General features: G+C 47.4%; 2 protein-coding genes across 2 annotated transcripts; both read left to right on the top strand.

The window, feature by feature from the left end:
* Window positions 1–14,162: 14,162 nt before the first annotated feature.
* Window positions 14,163–16,569, top strand: PtA15_4A102 (uncharacterized protein; the record flags this gene model as incomplete). The annotated part of the gene is made up of 4 exons (XM_053167952.1): window positions 14,163–14,170; window positions 14,476–14,754; window positions 14,834–14,965; window positions 15,069–16,569. 4 exons carry the CDS (start codon window positions 14,163–14,165, stop codon window positions 16,567–16,569), a joined length of 1,920 nt encoding a protein of 639 aa, XP_053019209.1.
* A 912-nt stretch (window positions 16,570–17,481) lies between these two features.
* On the top strand, window positions 17,482–19,509 carry PtA15_4A101 (uncharacterized protein; the record flags this gene model as incomplete). Its single annotated transcript, XM_053167951.1, has 6 exons — window positions 17,482–17,831; window positions 17,927–18,241; window positions 18,306–18,487; window positions 18,556–18,724; window positions 18,795–19,344; window positions 19,423–19,509. The coding sequence occupies 6 exons, from the start codon at window positions 17,482–17,484 to the stop codon at window positions 19,507–19,509; spliced, it is 1,653 nt and encodes a 550-aa protein (XP_053019208.1).
* Window positions 19,510–19,566: the final 57 nt, after the last annotated feature.

Raw genomic sequence — 19,566 nt, 5'->3', positions numbered from 1 at the left:
ACCAATCCTGTCAAAAACTGAAGAAACTGGTTGGTTATGACATTACCCTAAAGAAATTAGACTACAAGGAAGATGCAGGCATAATAAAATTAGCAGTTGATTCCAGTTACATAGCAGCAGGGGCAGTACTCACCCAGGAAGACAAGGGTCTGGACAGGCCTGTGCTATATGAATCTGTGGTATTTTCCCCTACTGAGTCCAAATACTCTCAGTCCAAATTAGAGCTCTGTGGTGTCACTAAGATCCTGAAGAAACTTCAAACTCAACTCTGGGGACAGCATTTTGAGCTATTGGTGGATGCAAAAAGTCTTATAGAAATGATAAATTCACCCAGTTTACCTAATGCTCCCATGACCAGGTGGGTTGCCTTCATTCAACTATTTTCCTTTGATATGATCCATGTTCCTGGAAAAACTTTCACTATGCCAGATGGATTGTCAAGAAGACCCCCAGACCCTGGAGAAATTGGAGAAGACTTTGATGAAGAAGAAAAATGGATCAAGCCTCACCCTGGATTTGGTGTCAAAGAGACAAATATGGCAAATTTGAGGGTGGAACCCACTAAAAGCCCTCAGATAGGCATTTGGAAAGACCTTCAGTACTACCTAGAAACCTTCAACAAGCCTCCAGAGTGTTCTGCAAAGGACTGGAACATTATCAAGCACAAGTCAGCCATGTTTTTTATGTCAGAAGGACAATTAAAGAGGAGAAACAAACCTTTTCCCCAAGTTGTAGTTACTTCCCCAGACCTTCAGAAAATTGTCCTGAAAGCACTCCATGAAGAATTAGGCCACAGAGGAATGGATGAAACTTACAGAAGAACCAGGCTCAGATTTTGGTGGCCAAATATGAAAAGGTCTGTCAAGAAATGGGTTCAATCATGCCTACCCTGTCAACAAAGAAGCTCAGCCAAACCTCTGGAATCCAAGAAAGCTACAGGTCTGCCAACAATTTTTGGAAGAGTCAGTCTTGACACTGTTCACATCAAAGCAGGGAAATGGAAGTATCTTGTGGTAGCCAGGGATGATCTTTCTGGTTGGGTAGAAGCTGTTTGGTTAGAGAAGATCAAAGCCAAGAAAATTGCTGACTGGTTCCTGGAGCATTGGATACATAGGTATGGTGTGCCATTGACAGTTGTTGTGGATGGTGGCCCAGAGTTTGGTCAAGAATTCCAAAATGCCCTCACTGAAGTTGGAGCCAAGGTCAAGGTAACAACCCCTTATTACCCTGAAGCAAATGGGATGGTTGAAAGAGGACATCAGCCTCTGAAAGATACTTTGGTCAAGCTATGTGAAACAGATGGGAAGAAATGGAGACACTACTTACCATTAGTGCTGTTTGCAGACAGGATCTCCACAAAAAGGACCACTGGCTTCTCTCCCTATGAGCTCATTTTTGGGCAACCAGCAATCTTACCAGTGGACTTGGAGCTAGAAACTTATCTTGGGACAGACTGGAACAATGTCAAAACAACAGAGGATCTACTGTTAGCAAGGGTCTTACAATTGGAAAGAAGAGAAGAGGTACTTCAAGAAGCTTACAAGAAGATGAAGGAGGCCAGGTCCCAGTCCTTGGAACCAGGTAATCAGAAGAAATCCATCAGAAAACCACTCGAACCTGGACAACTTGTACTTGTGTACACAAAGAGCCTGGACTCTCAATGGGGCAAATTGTTTGCAAACCGGTGTAAGACTCAAAAGTGGTTGTGAAACCCTTTTGCTGAATGGAGAAGGGGATGAAGGAGGTGCAAGCTCTGCCCTTCTATACTACCAGCTACAAGACCCACCAAGGTAAGCTTGGCAAGTTTTAGTAAGTGATAGGAGTGGTTAGCTCAAGATAAGTTTCTCGCGACACAGTATAAAAAAGGTTGTTATTCAGTATGTAAGAGTTGTTATATTTAAGTAAGAGGGTTGAGTGGGTACGTAAGTGTTTTGGGTGATGGGTGAGTATAAAACTTGATGAGTAATAAACTGAGGAACTACAAATGGGGGGAGAGAGCTCCTTATATAGACAAATGTGAGGGATTTTGGCTCCAGGGAAGCCCCTGCGTGAGATATTTTAGCTGGCCTGGGCTGTACAACATGAGGGAGTTAAGAGGGAGTGGCTGTGTACAATTTATGCAAGGGGTGCATACATGAGGAGGGGCTGTGCCAGATGATGTCATAATTTATGCAAGGGGTGCATAAGCTGTGCAGGGAATGATCATGTGATGTAATAAGACCAAACAAAGTGGAGTTAGAAGGAACTAGAATGTGGGGAACCATTCAGTTGAAGGGGCACAGCCTGCAGGGGCAGTGCTGCATGATGTCATGTACATAAAAAACAAACCCAAACCAATATATGTAGTGGGGATAGAATGGTGCGGGGAATGTGACTTGAGGCGCCTGACAGGTGGTTGACTGGGTGCTACAGGTTGTCCAGAGGGTCTAACTTCCAGTGTAGTGGGGCTCCAGTGATGCTTCCAGTGGAGAATAGGGGTTAATTTAGCCGTGTAGTCCATTTATGGTGTCCAATGTATGGTATCTTGAGGCCTTCTGTATGTACATGAGAAAAACTTTTGATTTTTCACATTTTTGCGTACCACATCCTCCCCCAACTTATTGTCTGTCCCCAGACAATTCCACAATGAAGAGGGCTGTATCTTGAAGATTTAAGCTTGAAGGTTGATATGTATATCTGTGGTTTTCCAGAATCCTTGAAAAGTTGGCGGCCAGACGTCCTCCTGATACCGTGAGCTGAGGAGCTTTGTGGAGTAAAAATTGGCCAAAATTGACTTTTGTCACCTTTTGGGGTTTTGACTTGAAGAAAAATTTGCTGTCATTGAGGGGTCCAAAAATGCTGCGCGCAGCTGCGCAGTAGTGGTCGCTATGTCGTTGTGGGGTCGTAGTGGCCGCAGCTGTCGCGCTGGGCTTGCATGTAGTGCGCGCTCTTCGGTCCGCGCGGCCCGGGTGTCAAGTAGTGATTGGGGGCCCGTCTGCTTCGAGTTTTGGGTTGGCTCCCGGCTTGCGCTGCAGCGCCGCGCTCCGTGTTTGGTTCCGACCGGAGGTGGAGTTACCTCGGCCCCGTGCTTGCGCCGCCGCCGTCCTCCGATGTTTCGTTCCGACCGGAGATACCGCATAGAGTTACCTCGGAGGCGAGGTAGCCCAGTCACCTCTATTCAACCACCCGCCGCCTTGGATCGGACTCGATTTAACCCCCCGCCTCGTCGACCCGTTCCATCTCCTGCCGCTGTCAGGTACTTCGGTTGGCGTGCTGGACTTGAGTTGTCCATGGAATCAACCTCTGCGATCTTCTGCTGCCGCCGATTTGAATGAGTCATTTGAACAGGCTCTTCTTATTTCGTCTATCCAAGGCCGGATTGTCGGCATCGAGGTCGTAATGAATGCCCAGCAGTTGTTTGCTTCCTTCGGCGATACCACGGCATTTTGTCATCCAAAGAGCTGGAAGCCGTCGACCAGTAAGTTCTTCTAGTTCGATGGCTGATTTCGCGAGTGTGTAGGTAAGTTCTGAAAGGTATAAAGCAACCTCCTCCCCCCCCCCCAGTTTGTTCCCATCATCTCTTCATTGTTCCAGCCTTGAAGAACCCGTTCGCTTTATTCTTTCCCAAGATGATCTCCCCCTCTAGACGAAGTCCGTATCCTTATCGCTTGCGCCCTCGGGCTAGTTCCGCCGCTGTTCTGAGCCAGGTGAGAATGATATCTCCTTGTTTATTCTTATTCAACGATGGTGTGCTGATTGTTATAACTTGATTGTCCAGCGTCTTTGTCGAGAGTTTCCTAAGGGGTAAAATTGCCTCGAACGCCAAAAAAATCGCCAGATAATAGTATTTTTTTTATTTTTTTTTATGTATGTTAGTCTGAAATGAATCCTCCAACACCCCTCCCCCAACTTAAAAGGTTGTCCTCAAGCTCTTGAGAGAAAAGTAAGCGTTTGTAAGAGAAAAAGGTAAGCTTTTTTTTATCTTTTTTAAAGGAGTGAGTCAGAAATAGAAAAAAAGTGAAAGGAGGAAGTCAGGAAAAGGATGACTGAATAGAAGAGTGAGTTCCTCCAACTTTAATAATTAATGGCTGTCACTTTTTTTAAGGGGTTTTAATGGTTGTATTTTAGAGATTTTGAGTGGGGGAAGTAAGATTTTGATTGTGCTGGAAATAGAAGAGGAGTGAAGGGAGGAGGGCGGAAAAAAAAAGTGAAAGAGTGAGATCCTCCCCCAACTTAAAAGAATGATTGATATGATAGTTTTGTTGGCTTCAGCAGTTTAGCATTGTGCCTAGGAGGTAGTTTATTTTTATTTTTATTTTCTTTTTCTTTTTGAGGGATTTTTTTTCTTCTTTTTGATAGATTCATTGAGTAGACTTTTAGGGGGGGAAATTAGTAAGATGCTCATAGTGCTTGAGGGAGGACGGTGATGAAAGAGTGAAGTGTAAAAGAATGTGAGTTCCTCCCCCAACTTCAAATATTCTAGCCCTGAGAGTTTCAGAATTTAGAACTGATATCTAGTCTTGATGACTGTAGAAAAGAAAAAGAATGATAAAGTTTAACCAATTCCAACAAGGAGCTGTGGGTGGGTGAAGCTTTTCTGAGGTTGTCCTAACTGGTCCAGCGGGATCTTCAGTGTTAGTTGAAACATGAGCTTCCTGAGTAAGTAAAATAAGAGAAAAAATTGTTTATTTTGTGCTTTGAGTTGAGATGGGAGGTTGATTGATCTTTCCAATTCTTGTTCTGATTTTAATTTATTCCTTGAATAAGTTGGGTTTGAGATGATATCCGGAGGAACTGGCGCCGGCGGAGTCACAAATATTTCTTCAGCAGGCGGACAAAGTGGATTCAGATTGACCAAAAATTGTGAGTTTGTTGATTTGAGATCTGTAGAATGAATATTTGGGTTGTATAGACTGATGGAGTTGTCTTTCTTTGCTTCAGGGTCCACATCTGTGGTTCGTGGTTCTTGGGGTAAGGTTTTGGTAATATATTTTTCATGTTGATCCAAGTGAGGTTTGAAGAGGTGCTTGTTGAAAATCTTGCTTCCAGGTTGGTTGATGTCTTCAATCCAAATTGTTTCAGGGGTGGGCGGAAATTGAGGATCTTTCTGAGTTACTTCTGTGAGGTAGGAATCTTTGATTTTTGAATCATAGCTGTTGATGAGTTGATGTGGCTGACAATCCAAGGTTTTGATTCGTTGAACAGATTGATCCAAGATTTCTTCCTGATCCATACCAATAGCTGTATCCACGCTGTCTGGGCCAAATTCTAGTATGTCAATAACAATGTGCTTCAGTCCCATTGCCGTATCCATTAAGTTTGACTTGGCGGATTTCTGGTTCACCACCGTATCTGGTAGCTGGATTGTTGAGGCCGCTTGTTCAAAAACCAATTCCTGAGAGTAATTTTCCGGTTCTGTTTCCGTAACATCCATCATAGGTTCTGGGATTTCCGTTTTTGTTTCCGCAATGTTCCTCACAGGGTGTTTAATTTCAATGGCTGGTTCCAGGACATGCTCGAGTGGCTTCTCTGAGCAATTGAGTTGATGGTTGTAATCAGGAGGTAAGCCTAGAGCCTTCACTTGTTTTCGCAGTTCCACAAGTTCTTGCTCTAGATTGTGAAGCTGTTTGTAACGTTCCTCAATCCGTATAACTTCTGTTTCTGTAGCTGCAACCAGATGGTTCCATTGAGGTGCTTTGGTGTTTCCGTCCTTTCCTGTTGGAAGCTGGCCGTTGTACAATAAGGTCCTTTTGATGTTTTCCTGGCTTTCTCTTGAGAAAGGAATCAGGAATAGCAGGCCGGGGTCCTCGTACTTGATGCTATCATTTTTAACCAGGTAACCAAGAATTGAAGTGAATTTTCCAAGATAGGTGTCAAAATCTTGATGGTCTGAAATCCCCCTCCTGGCTTGTTGTTCTGCTACATTGATTAGGTTGTTGGTGGTGTACAGAATGGTATTATCTAAGTCACCCCAGGTTTTGACCATTTTTTCCGTAATTTTTTCCAGTAGCAGTCGTCGTATCTGTCCATCTCCTCGAGTTTGCTCTTGAGTTCCTCCGTCCGCAGAAATTGTCCAATCTGAAGCGCCTTATCGTAATCCGTTGCTTGGAAAGTGTTTGCCGTTCTTTCAAAACGTTTTAAGAACTTCATGAATTGGTTTCCGTCATAGAAGAGACCAGGTTGTTTAATAATGACCGGTTTGACTTGGTGGATTGGTGGTGGTTGGTAGTACTGCGGATAAAAAGCTTGTGGATGCTGAAACGGTGGGGGTGGGACCGGTTGTTGTTGTTGTTGAAATTGTGGTTGATACATAGGTTCTTGAATATTTTCCGTGTTGTGGATTCTGTACCCGGATATAGGTTGACGTGGGGTGTTGTTACGTTGCGGTAAGTTAGTGTTTTGAGGAGTTTCGTCTGAATCTGACAATTCATCTTCATATTGGTCTCTGAGTTGAAGGTTGATTCCCTTTCCTTTGTCTTTTCTGGGTGGTGTAGGTGGATTCGTCGTATCCGTATTCCAATTCAAGGCTGAAGTTCCGGCCGCAGGTCTGTTCCTAAAAGGGGTCGATGGAGGAGCAAATCCATTTTCCAAATCTGGTGCGCTGAACGGTAAACTCATGTTGTCTTGTTGATTCCTAGTTTCGTAATATCACGATCTGTTGATAACTGGTTTTACTGTGCTCTGAAAAAGAAACAATAATATCTGGTCTCTGGTCTCTTTACCAGGGCAAATTGGGGGTTATTTCTTATATTTTGATATCAAAAATTACTTAACAATCTGGGAAGTACTGTTCAACAGTCTACCAATTTATCCAAATTCCTAGGGTCGTTCTGCCCGTCTTTTGGTTTAATAAATCAGGCTGCTCCTTCTAGTAGTTCCAAAGTTCTCTTCAACAGACCCCTAACTTATCCAGATTCCTAAGGTTGTTCTGCCCGTCTCCTGGTTTAATAAGTTATGCTGCTTCTTCAAGATCCTCGTCTCAGAGTGGTCGTAACGTTTCTTTTCAGAGGTACGTAATTTGTTTCGTAAGATGGTGTCTAATATTTGACTAGTTGTCCAACAGAATAACTGAATATGCCGTCGAGTTCGTAGAATTTGTCGATGAATTTGATCCTTTCGCCGCTAGAAGTCGTTTTCCTTTGACGTTAGTTCAAGTCGTTGAAATCGGTAATACGGTGCTGATTGAAAAGGGTTATCCTATCACGTTGGGGACTCCCTTGTAAGACTCAAAAGTGGTTGTGAAACCCTTTTGCTGAATGGAGAAGGGGATGAAGGAGGTGCAAGCTCTGCCCTTCTATACTACCAGCTACAAGACCCACCAAGGTAAGCTTGGCAAGTTTTAATAAGTGATAGGAGTGGTTAGCTCAAGATAAGTTTCTCGCGACACAGTATAAAAAAGGTTGTTATTCAGTATGTAAGAGTTGTTATATTTAAGTAAGAGGGTTGAGTGGGTACGTAAGTGTTTTGGGTGATGGGTGAGTATAAAACTTGATGAGTAATAAACTGAGGAACTACAAATGGGGGGAGAGAGCTCCTTATATAGACAAATGTGAGGGATTTTGGCTCCAGGGAAGCCCCTGCGTGAGATATTTTAGCTGGCCTGGGCTGTACAACATGAGGGAGTTAAGAGGGAGTGGCTGTGTACAATTTATGCAAGGGGTGCATACATGAGGAGGGGCTGTGCCAGATGATGTCATAATTTATGCAAGGGGTGCATAAGCTGTGCAGGGAATGATCATGTGATGTAATAAGACCAAACAAAGTGGAGTTAGAAGGAACTAGAATGTGGGGAACCATTCAGTTGAAGGGGCACAGCCTGCAGGGGCAGTGCTGCATGATGTCATGTACATAAAAAACAAACCCAAACCAAATATATGTAGTGGGGATAGAATGGTGCGGGGAATGTGACTTGAGGCGCCTGACAGGTGGTTGACTGGGTGCTACAGGTTGTCCAGAGGGTCTAACTTCCAGTGTAGTGGGGCTCCAGTGATGCTTCCAGTGGAGAATAGGGGTTAATTTAGCCGTGTAGTCCATTTATGGTGTCCAATGTATGGTATCTTGAGGCCTTCTGTATGTACATGAGAAAAACTTTTGATTTTTCACATTTTTGCGTACCACACCGGTGGAATGGTCCTTATAGAATCACCCAGCAAGAGAAAGGAAGATCTTACTCCTTGGAAGAATTGGATGGCACACCCTTGAGAAGAAGATATGCCCCACCACAGGTCAAACCTTGCTTTGCAAGGGAATGAGCTGTTGCTTATATAAAACACAAGACACACAGACATTGGAATTTCATTTATGCTTAAATTTGGGTTACAATTTCTTCTATCTCTATGGTTCACCTATCTTCCCTCAAAAAAAAAAAAAAAAAAAAAAAAAAAAAAGAAAGAAAAAAAGAGTGGGATCAGTGAGGATTCACTAGAAGAATTTTTGGGGTTTTGGTATGATCTTAATCAAAAATCAAATAAAGTTTCTCACCCTACAACTGCCATATGCACTTCTTCAACCTTGGCGAGCAAACGGTCCAGATGATCCATAACGGATCGGTACAAACGACGACGAGCCAAACGCCTGAAGGATCCGCTCGGAGTTTGGCTGTCAAGGAGGGGGCCGCCCAGGAGAGAAAAGTAAGAATGGAACTTGTAGCGAATGCGGCGGCGCGTAGCTTGAACAAAGGACTGGCAAACAATGTCTTCCCAGATTGGCCCACGGTCTTTGGGGCGGAGAGTTGCAGCGAAAGCCGGGTCGCCCTGGTCTTCAACGTAAAGGGGGGATCGCAGTTTGGGTGTGTCGACTTGGATAGGCGAAGAAGGAGTCCCGGCGCCGGGATGATCGGCGGAAGTTTCAGGAGAAGGTGATCGAAGAGTGTCGAGGTGGTCGTCGATATATGAAGAGGCGTCCATCTGCCGCAGAGCAGCAGATACAGCAAGCATCTCAATCTCGCCCATCGAGGGAGCTGGTGGAGGAACAAAAGAGCTGCTGACTACATTGGGCGAGTTGAGAACCAAAGAAGGCTCAGAGGTTTCGGGCGCAGGGGAGTTAGACTCAGATTTAGTAGAGCTAGTATCCGATTCTGGCGGATTGGTCGATTCCTCGGAAGCAAGAGAGTAGGGAGACAAAGGCTCCCCAGCACGGGTCTCACAAACGATGAAAGAGGTAGACATTGGGGTATGAGGATGAATGAAGCACAGGCACGACAGACTAGCTTCCTCCCCACGAAGGAGACTGACTCTTATAGCGAACAAGCCCAACCGGTAGCGAAGACAAATTCCGTCTCAGACTCCTCAGCCTTCTTCCAAGTTGCTTGGAGATGAAGCTGGCGCGCGAAACATTGGAAGCAGTATGAAGAAACTCACCCGAGGCTACAGAAGCAGGAGGCTTTGTGCCACGGATTAGGGGGAACACCGACTTCGATCCAAGGGAACGACCAGAAGTAACAATGGCCTCATCCCCAACGATACACTATGACGACGAAGCTCTTTTCTGCCGACAGTTTCGGCCAGAACCACAGTCAGCTACCTACAAGTCAGGAACTTTGCCGACGGAACTTCGGAGTAAGACATCCGCGCCGCCTTTGCCGAATTTGGGAAAATAAGACACGGCTCCATTCTCTCAGTTTTTTTTTTAGATTAGATCTTCACACCCCAACTCAAGTTCACCCAATTTGGGGGTGGCAAGCCAATAGAATTCCCTTTCCTCTCATAACCTCTCCCCTCAAATTCAAGTACATATATAAAAAAAAAGGTGAAGAAATAAATAAATCAATAAAAAAATAAAAATAAAAAAGTCTCCCCCCTCAGCCTCCACATGAAATATTTCTCATCCAAAATGGCACTTTTTGGGCATCATAAAATCTACACAACATAGTTTCTTTTTTTCAGTTTATCTCTTCCTTTTTCCTCTGTCATATGCTAGCTTTTCTTCTCTCCCCAGGATTGGCATCTTTTCTTTTCTTTCTGGATGATGGGGACATCATCTAATTTGGGGGTGGATGTGGTAAGCCAATCCTGATCTACCCAGAAAACCAGCAACCATCAATCACAAGGCTTTCACACCTCAAGACTAAATCCCATACTTCTGGCCCCCTTGTCAGCAACGCCCAAGGCCCTCAACATCCCCACTCAATGGTCATACCCTGGATAATAGTATTCCCTCTTCCCACACTCCCCCTCTCTTGGATAAACCCTCTCCCTAGTCTCAAACATCTACCCAGATCACATGTTACCCTCTTCTTCTAGTGTTTCCTTAGAACCATGTGCTCAAAGATGTATAAGCAACCTTGAAACCCTTCACCCCCCCCAAACCCAACATGATACACACTATACTAGACACAGCCCTAAACCCCACCTAGATTATTTCTTCCTGAAACACTTCATGCAACACCTACCTCCTCCTATCTTAGATCATAGAATATTCTACCCCTGTTATGTCTCACATATCCCCTCCTCCAACTAGGAAGATTGCACCATAGCCCCCAGAAGATGGCATCATCCCCACCCACTATTACACCATCATGTGACTCCTTGACCCACTACTCTGACCACATGGCTGTTTCATCCTATAGAAGTAGAATGTTCTATGCTTCCCTTCAGGTTATCCTTGTTTCCTCAAGGCTCCTCTTTCCTGTGTATATAAACTTGGTTGTTTTCCTGTTCATTTGGTCCCCATCACAAATTACAGAAATTACTGGTCAGCCTTCATTAGCCTAGTTTATGCCAATAAATCAGATTGGACAAACTTGTTACCTGTGAATTAAAGATATTAGATTAGAGAAAATTCCCCCAGACATACCTCAAGAAATCTCCATTGCCACCCCTTTCCATAAGAGTCCACACTCTTATATCTTTTTCTTGTTCCCCTGAGAGGCAGCCCTTCAAGCACCAATTCCCTCTCAAGCTCTATTCATCCCAAGAGTAGTTCCACACCGGAATCTGGCAAGATGATTGCCAACTAACACAAAACCTAGCTTAACAAAGCCATTCAAACGGAGGTCCGGGGGACCTGCGCGGAGCGCTCTCCGTACTACGTCCTACGGACTGTAGGAGAGGCTTACTCGCTATCCCTCAATTTTGGCAGGAGCAGAAGGGATATTCAGTGCAAAAAATAAAAACACAGCCCTATAAATTGTATTAAAAACAATAAAAGAAAACTGAATAGACAGTCTTGTAGCCTTGATAAATGCGCAAATTTTGACCCCTGCTCCAGCCTCTCAATCCAAAGACTGCACTCCCTAGTGGCAAAAGTGTTCAGGAATCTGGTCAAGGCAGCAAAACAAAATTCAACCATGTCTTAAGTTTGGAAGATCCATGTGTGGATCCACATTTGGCCAGAGGGAAGCACAGCGGTGATCTTAGCTTTGTACATACAATGTGTTAATCTACATACAACCTAGAAAGCATGCAGATTTTTTGGTCCACAAGATCTACAAGCAATACAGCCTTGTGAATCCTTGTGCAGATCCATTTCTTGAGAAGTCTGCACTTTTCAAAAATTTATTAAAAATACATTGATGGTGATACAAAAATTCTGAGGAGACAGAATTGTAGAGGAGATGTCAAAGGGTCAGAACGCTGTGGCTCAGACCTTTGGAGGTGCTTGGGGCAGAGCTATTAAAAAGTTAAAAAAACCTTACAGCCAATTGGTACTTTCTGCTCCCCTATGAAATTGGGGATAATATGCAAGTCCCACCAGGAAAAAAAAGTAGTCAGTTGATGACAACTGACATAACACAGCTCTGGTTTCAGCTCCAAAGCTACTCCATCTGCTAGTTCAGGGCTGGCTGGCACACAGCTCAGTGCCCATTTTGGCACAGCTGAAGCCTCTAGCTTGCAATTTTCACAAGGTGCTCCTCAGCTTTGTCCCAGGCAAAGCTGCTGCTCAGCCTTGGCCTAGGCCCAGCTGCCCCTCATTCTTGGCACAGGACAAGCCACTGCTCAGCCTTTGCCTGAGCAAGAACGGGTGTTGATAAACACACACCCGTCCCCCGGAGGCAAGCCCTCGCCCACGCCCTTTGAAAAGGGCGTGTGGGACCGCACACCCTTGATAAAGGGAAAAAGGGCATGCACACCCCTGTATGGGCGTGCGAGGGCGTGCACGCCCCCACATGGGCGTTCACGGGCGTGCACCATGGCTCGTCGGGAGCTCCTCGGCGGGCAGATGCAAGTATACCTGCTCGCCGAGAGCCCCTCGGCGGGCAGTTACAGATACCACCTCGCCGAGAGCCTCTCGGAGAGCAGGTATACATGCACCTGCTCGCCGAGAGCCTTGCCTGCTCGCCGAGAAGGATAACTCTCGGCGAGCAGGTATACAAACACCTACCCGCCGAGCCTGCTCACCGAGAGCCCCTCGGCGGGCAGGTGCATGTATACCTGCTCGCGCAGAGAAATCCTCGGCGAGCAGGCATACAGATCCCACCTCGCCGAGAGCCTCTCGGCGAGCAGGTATACATACACCTGCCCACCGAGCCTGCTCACCGAGAGCCCCTCGGCGGGCAGGTGCATTTATACCTGCTCGCCGAGAGAAATCCTCGGCGAGCAGGCATACATATCCCACCTCGCCAAGAGCCTCTCGGCGAGCAGGTATACTTGCACCTGCCCGCGGAGAGGCTCTTGGTGAGCAGGCTCGGCGGGCAGGTGCATGTATACCTGGTCGCCGAGAGAAATCCTCGGCGAGCAGGCATACACCTCTCGGCGAGCAGGCATACATATCCCCGCTCGCCGAGAGCCTTGCCTGCTCGCCGAGAAGGATAACTCTCGGCGAGCAGGTATACAAACACCTGCCCGCCGAGCCTGCTCGCCAAGAGCCCCTCGGCGGGCAGGTTCAAGTATACCTTCTCGCCAAGAGCCCCTCGGCGGGCAGGTTCAACTATACCTGCTCGCCGAGAGGCTCTTGGCGAGGTGGGATATGTATGCCTGCTCGCCGAGGATTTCTCTCGGCGAGCAGGTATAAATGCACCTGCCCGCCGAGGGGCTCTCGGTGAGCAGGCTCGGTGGGCAGGTGTATGTATACCTGCTCGCCGAGAGGCTCTCGGCGAGGTGGGATCTGTATGCCTGCTCGCCGAGGATTTCTCTGCGCGAGCAGGTATACATGCACCTGCCCGCCGAGGGGCTCTCGGTGAGCAGGCTCGGCGGGCAGGTCTGCTCGCCGAGAGGCTCTCGGCGAGGTGGGATCTGTATGCCTGGAGCAGGTGTACATGCACCTGCCCGCCGAGGGGCTCTCGGTGAGCAGGCTCGGCGGGCAGGTGTTTGTATACCTGCTCGCCGAGAGTTATCCTTGTCGGCGAGCAGGGATACATACACCATACCCGCCGAGGGGCTCTCGGCGAGCAGGTATATGTACTTGCGCCAACCCACCGAGGGGCTCTCGGCGAGCAGGCACGGTGCACGCTTGTGCACGCCTATGTGGGGGCGTGCACGCCCTTGATAAAGGGTGCGCGGTCCCACACGCCCTGTTCGAAGGGCATGGTCGTGGGCGTGCCCCCGGAGGACAGGTGTGCATTTATCAATGCCCGTTCTTGCTCAGGCAAAGGCTTGGTCGTGGGCGTGCCCCCGGAGGACAGGTGTGCATTTATCAATGCCCGTTCTTGCTCAGGCAAAGGCTGAGCAGTGGCTTGTCCTGCGCCAAGACTGGAGGCAGCTGTGCCTGGGACAAAGCTGAGGATCAGCTCGTGAAAATTGCACTAGAGGCTGGATAGCCAGCTGGAGCAGGTGTCATGTCAGTTGTCATCTAGTGACTACTGATTTTTCCTGGTGTCCCTCCCTGCGGGAGGGGCCGCTTCGCGGCCAGCTCCCACCAGGGGGACTTGTGTTAAGTTAGACACAAAACACTTCAATGATTCCCTGCGTCAGCCTGCGTCCAACTGTACAAACCAGACGATCTACAGCACAGCAACTCTGCATAACTCTCCGCACAAAGCGCTTAGCTTGAACACCAATTTGACTTGTTCCACACTCAAACCTCGTGTTGAGCTTGAGGAATAGGTAAAACTTGTGGCAAATCCAAGACTCAACAGCTGCTGTGGCTTTTGGGTGTATTTCTTCTAATTCATACAATTTTGGAGAGTTTGATGTTGTCATGATGACACATCCATACAACTTTTGAGCTTACGTCGTGTTGAACGTTTGATCGTAGGCAAAACATTTTTATTTTTTGAGGACCAATGCCCGGCTTGCTCAAGCTTTATGAACGGGTTTCCTCGCCCGGTAAGAATGATAAACACTTGCTGATCGAAACAGATTTTCGAGTAGGTTTGTTGGGTTTTTGTCTCATGTGGTGCAGGGGAACAAATCGGACTACATAGTAACATACCCCGGTAACCTTCACGTGCCTCGTGACTCGGCCTGGCTGAATCCTTTGTCCAACCCGAAAGGCCCAATCCTGCATTTCATTTTACATGTCCATTTTGACCGCCCCTTGCACCTCACAAGAGATATAAATAAATGTTCGCTGGCATCTTTGCAAGCAGGCAGTTGCCCATTTTTTAAACTTGATTAGTCCTGCTGCCCTGGTCACTCTCGTGACCAAGCCGGCTGAAGAAGTTCCCAGTTCGCGATATTATTGTGATTGCGAAGAAAGCCTTCCCAATTTACGAAGGCAAGGTTATATTAGTAACGGGGAGCATGACTTCAGCAAATCCGACCGATGTTCTTGGATCAGCTCAGAACCAAGTCTAGCGTGTGATGGAGAACACAGTCACTTGAGCAACGATGGCTCGATGAGCAAGAGAGAAGACAAATGGGAAGCTGATGGTGTTAAACGTGAGGCAGAGATACTGTCAGTTCAAAGAACTCCTTCCGCATTTCCGCATGAATCTCATAGACCAAAGAAACCAACGTCATGTGATTTACTTTAGGTATCAAGAACCATCCGAAGTTGAAAATTCAACACAGGAGCTTGAAAAAAATCAGAGGAAGCAGAGAACAACCAGGATCATAGCCCCTGCGGCAAGTCAGATAGATAGGAGAGATCAGGAAAGTGTTCCTTCGTGGGTTCCGGATGATTCAGAAAGGCGACAAAGGCAGGTGCTCGTTCTAGGTTTGTATACCGGTTTTATTTGCTAACTAGACGTCTCAATTCTATTTCTATAGTACAATCAGCATGGCCCCTCAATCCATTGTGAATTCACCTACTTTAACCACGTGTGGTGAAAAAACAGCGTTTTTAGCCGATGACCATTCTCCAGGGAAGTCTGGCGTTTTGCAAAGCAAAATTCACGAGGTTGTCAAGGTGCAACCAACGGTTAAAATGGCTCCAGCGTCTCAGAAAGATCAACTTATCGCAGAGGTCTCCAAACTATTCGATTTAGCCGAAGAGGCTATTATTTCGCGCATGAGGAGTTTCTATACTTCAAGAACCAAGGCTGCCTTCAACCCTAGAGAAACAGACCGAGATGGCGAGATATTTCCAAAGGTCATCAAACCATTATGGGCTCATGCCATCCATACACAAGATTGTGCCATGTTGATGCGAGAAAGTGTTCAAAATATGAAAATGGAGGCAAAAACAAAAGGGATTGACACAAGTTCTGCGTATAAACAAAACTTGAGAAAGGTACTTGAAATTTTGGAGCCCCATTTGCGAACTACCAATCGCCAAAATCATCTGCCTCTTTCAAGGATGGACGATACAATGTATAGGAAGCTGCAGTTAATTTGGAACTCAAATCCAGAAATATTTTTTCAAATTGAACCAATTCTCTCCTCCAGGCTCAGCAAATATGAACTACACAGGAGACTGACGACCCTGACCAATCAGATCATACAAAAGACAGCAATTGAGAATTGGAAGCTGATCAGCAAGGCATTAGCTGATATGGGCCACAAACGCCGAGTGAACCAATTTTTGAAATCTCTTGAGCGAAACTTTGAGTTGGACAAAGAATTCCCAGATTTACTCAATTATTTTGAGCTGTGGACGAAGAATCCAGGGATTTTCAAAAGTAGTTTAGGGAAGCCTAAACATGACGCTGGGAGCTTGATGATGACGATTCTTGGTCCTTTTGAGTTCAGGAGGAGATTCAACTTTGCAGTTTTATCCCACCAGTGGTTTGACTTGAAGTTGGACTTCCAACCCCAGACTGAGTTGCCATTAGTTGTCAAGGAAGACCTTCAAAGTGCAGAAAAAAGTAACGGAGTCAATCTATTGAATGTGTGTTGCCTGATTCGGTACCTCGGCCTGGGACAGCCGAAAAGCTTTGGAGACTCTACAGACAACAAGGTCTTGGCTGATTTTGAGCGAGTTCTCAGATTGTTCAACTGCGAAACGTACTGGTACGTTCCTTGGTTTGAATCGGCTGATCGGGCCTGGTTGATCAAAACCTTTCCGGAATACCTTGAAAGGTTGAATGACTTGTGTACAGAAAACAAAAAGAGATACATTAAATCAATTGAAGGCCAAGAGGAGAAGGCAGGAAGGACTGATGAAAATGTTATCGACTTCTACCGAGAAGACCAAGTTTTATTCCACGACCAGGGAATCCCTCTACATGACATTGAGGCACTCGAAAAACTGCGCGCAGCCAACACTCAATTGAAGTCATTCACGATCCCAACGCAAGAGCAAACATCCATGGAATGGCTTCTACTTTGACAGACTGGGATTCATTCTTCGAGTCTTGCCCTTGGAAATTCAACCCTCTCCAAAGGAAGTTCCTTCAAACTTGGTTTGGTGAGAATTGAGATGAGAATACATTTTTTTACCTCTGATAATGCATCATGACATGGTCCTCATTCATAAAAGAAAAACAGAAACACTAGAATGTACTGAGGCTGTACCAAGTATGATAAAACTACTACCTGCTAACCCTCTAAAAAGTAGACCAATCGATTAAAAATGCCAATGGTAATCATTGTTTGAAATAATAAGAGGATTAAAAGGCTACATTGCTTGAGCTTGAGACAGTTCCAATAGACCAAATCATAATCCTTGACAAAACACTGAGAAAGCTGTGTGCCATACACTTTTGCAAAAAGGGGCTGGAATTGGATGAGCGGACCTTCGATGGCTCTGGTGAATGTTATTTCCCATGGGCCTTACCGTGCAGTCAGCCTGCAGACAGGTTTATGTACCCATCCAGTCCCAAGCTGGGCTCTTTGCATGAAGAGAGTGGTGACAAGCAATTGTGCAGTGTCGTCGGTTTCTCACCGGCCCGTTTATGTACATACATTTGTTTGAGTATGTATTCAATTGGTGAGAAAATATGTTGCTATGCGGGTGAGTTTTTCTACATATGCACATGTCCAGTCCAGCCGGTGGGGTTTTGTACTCCCCAGTGTGGGGTTTTGCCCCCCGCAGTGTGGGGTGTAGGCCTTATCGCGCTCTGTTTCGGGCATGGCTTTTGAATTTGATCACGCCATCCGCCAGCAGCCCCCCTCGGCCCGCGCGCATATAAACCAGCATCCTCTGCGCCTGCTTCCCTCCTCATCCATCCCCATTCCCCCCTCCATCCATCCATCCATCCATCCAGACAATCCCCCTCCCCCCCGCACACAGCCACCCAGGATGCATCGTCCATCCATGCTTGGCTTCATCGCCTCCGCCTTGGCGGGCTCGGCCCTCGCCGTCCCCTTCAATGATGACCCCGACAGCCATCTCGCTCCCCTCATCACCCCAACCGCCCCGCCAGTCGGAGGCCCTCTCTCCCATCTCTCCATCCAAGGCGGCCGCTCCCCCTCAGACTATCTGATCAAAGACAGCTACGTCGTCGTCTTCAAGAAGGGAACCCACGACGACCGCTCCCTCCAACACAAGAGCAAGGTCCACCAACTGTGGAAGCAAGACCAACAACAGCGTCTCCAATCCGAATCCTATGGACCCGCGGACCTGTTCTCGGGCATCAAGCACCACTATGAGTAAATCGATCCTCCCCTCCCCTGTGCTCCTGTCTTTCCCATCGTCGGAACAGCTTCGCTAATGCGCTTATCACATTCCGATTATCTTCCGGCAGTGGAATGACCTCCTTCAAAGGATATTCCATCCATGTCCCTGAGGCACTTATCTCGATCATCCGCTCATTCCCCGAGGTCGACTACATCGAGCGCGATAGTCGGGTCTGGATCAACGATCAGTATGAGAATCCTTCCACGATCCCCGTGGCCGAGAAGCCCTCTCACCCCACCTCGGAGCCGATCGATGTCGAATACGGCGCCCCATGGGGTCTGGCCCGTATCTCCCACCGTCACAAGCTCAAATTCAGCACCTTCAACGTCTATCCCTTTGAAGATCCTGCCGGCTTGGGGGTCGATGCCTACGTCATTGACACGTCAGTCGTCCGCTGTCTGTTTGCTGTCCTGTCTTTCAGCTACGCTCACACGCTCTGCATCCAGTGGTGTGAATATCGAGCACGAAGAGCTGGAAGGCCGAGCCAAATGGGGCAAAACCATCCCCGATGACCCAGACAAAGACTTGAATGGCCACGGTAGTCACGTCGCTGGAACGATCGCTTCCCGAACTTACGGAGTAGCCAAGAACGCTACTATCATCGCCGTCAAGGTTTTGGGTGCAGGTGGTAAGTGAATCGGACGTCCGTAGTACGCCAGCTGGTCTTGTCTCACCCACTTCATCACACCTACCTAGGTTCTGGTACGATGTCCGATGTGGTTGCCGGTGTCGTATGGGCTGCCGAAGCTGCGGCAACCAAAGCCCGCGATGAAGCAGCCAAGAAAGACTCCAAGCACAAAGGCAGTGTTGCCAACATGTCTCTCGGAGGAGGAAACTCACCTTCGCTCGACCAAGCTGTTAATGCGTACGTCCCCCCCCCCCCCTCTTGTCTTGTCGCTCTCGCCGGGCTGCAACTGATTTGAATCCCTCCACAGTGCTGTTGACACTGGCCTCCACTTCGCTGTTGCCGCTGGTAACGACAATCGAGATGCCTGTACCTTTTCTCCCGCTGCTGCCAAAAAGCCGATCACCGTCGGAGCCTCAACCATCCAAGACGAGCGAGCCTATTTCAGTAACCACGGCAAGTGTGTCGACATCTTCGCTCCCGGTCTCAACATCAAGTCGATCTGGAACACCGGCAGCAAGAGCGTCAACACGATCTCCGGAACCTCGATGGCTAGCCCCCACATTGCGGGTCTTGCTGCGTACTTCCTCTCCATTTACCCTGAAAAATTGGACCTTGCCTCGCTCGGGGTTTACGAAGACGAGCAGGATGAGTTTGTTGCGTCCAACGGAGAGGCTTACGATCTGGGACAATACTTCTCCTGGAACTCGGTCTCGTCCCAAGGCCAACTTGCGTTCGGTAAATTCAAGGAAGCCGTCGGCTACAGTGGCTCGACCCAGCCCAAGGATGCCCCGCAGGCCCTCTCTACTCGGATGTTGAAGAAAGCGATGATCAAGATGTCGACTTCAGGTGTCCTTTCTGTAAGCCTACATCCGTATTCTCTTTACCTCTGCCACCTCACGTCTTTGACTGAACCGACCCAATCCGTCTCTCCACAGAAATTACCCGGCCAAACTTGCAACTACCTCGCGTACAACAACGCCACCGTACCCCGTGCACTCACCGCTGCGGACTTCCGAATCTGAGCCCGCGGTCATCCCTGACTCTCTCCCCCTCCCTTGTAAAATTGATGGATATATCGA

Source organism: Puccinia triticina, chromosome 4A (genome assembly GCF_026914185.1).
Source record: "Puccinia triticina chromosome 4A, complete sequence".
In the NCBI taxonomy this organism is placed as follows: Eukaryota; Fungi; Basidiomycota; class Pucciniomycetes; order Pucciniales; family Pucciniaceae; genus Puccinia; species Puccinia triticina.
Note: the sequence above shows the minus strand (reverse complement) of the source record. Positions and strands in the feature narration are given on the sequence as shown.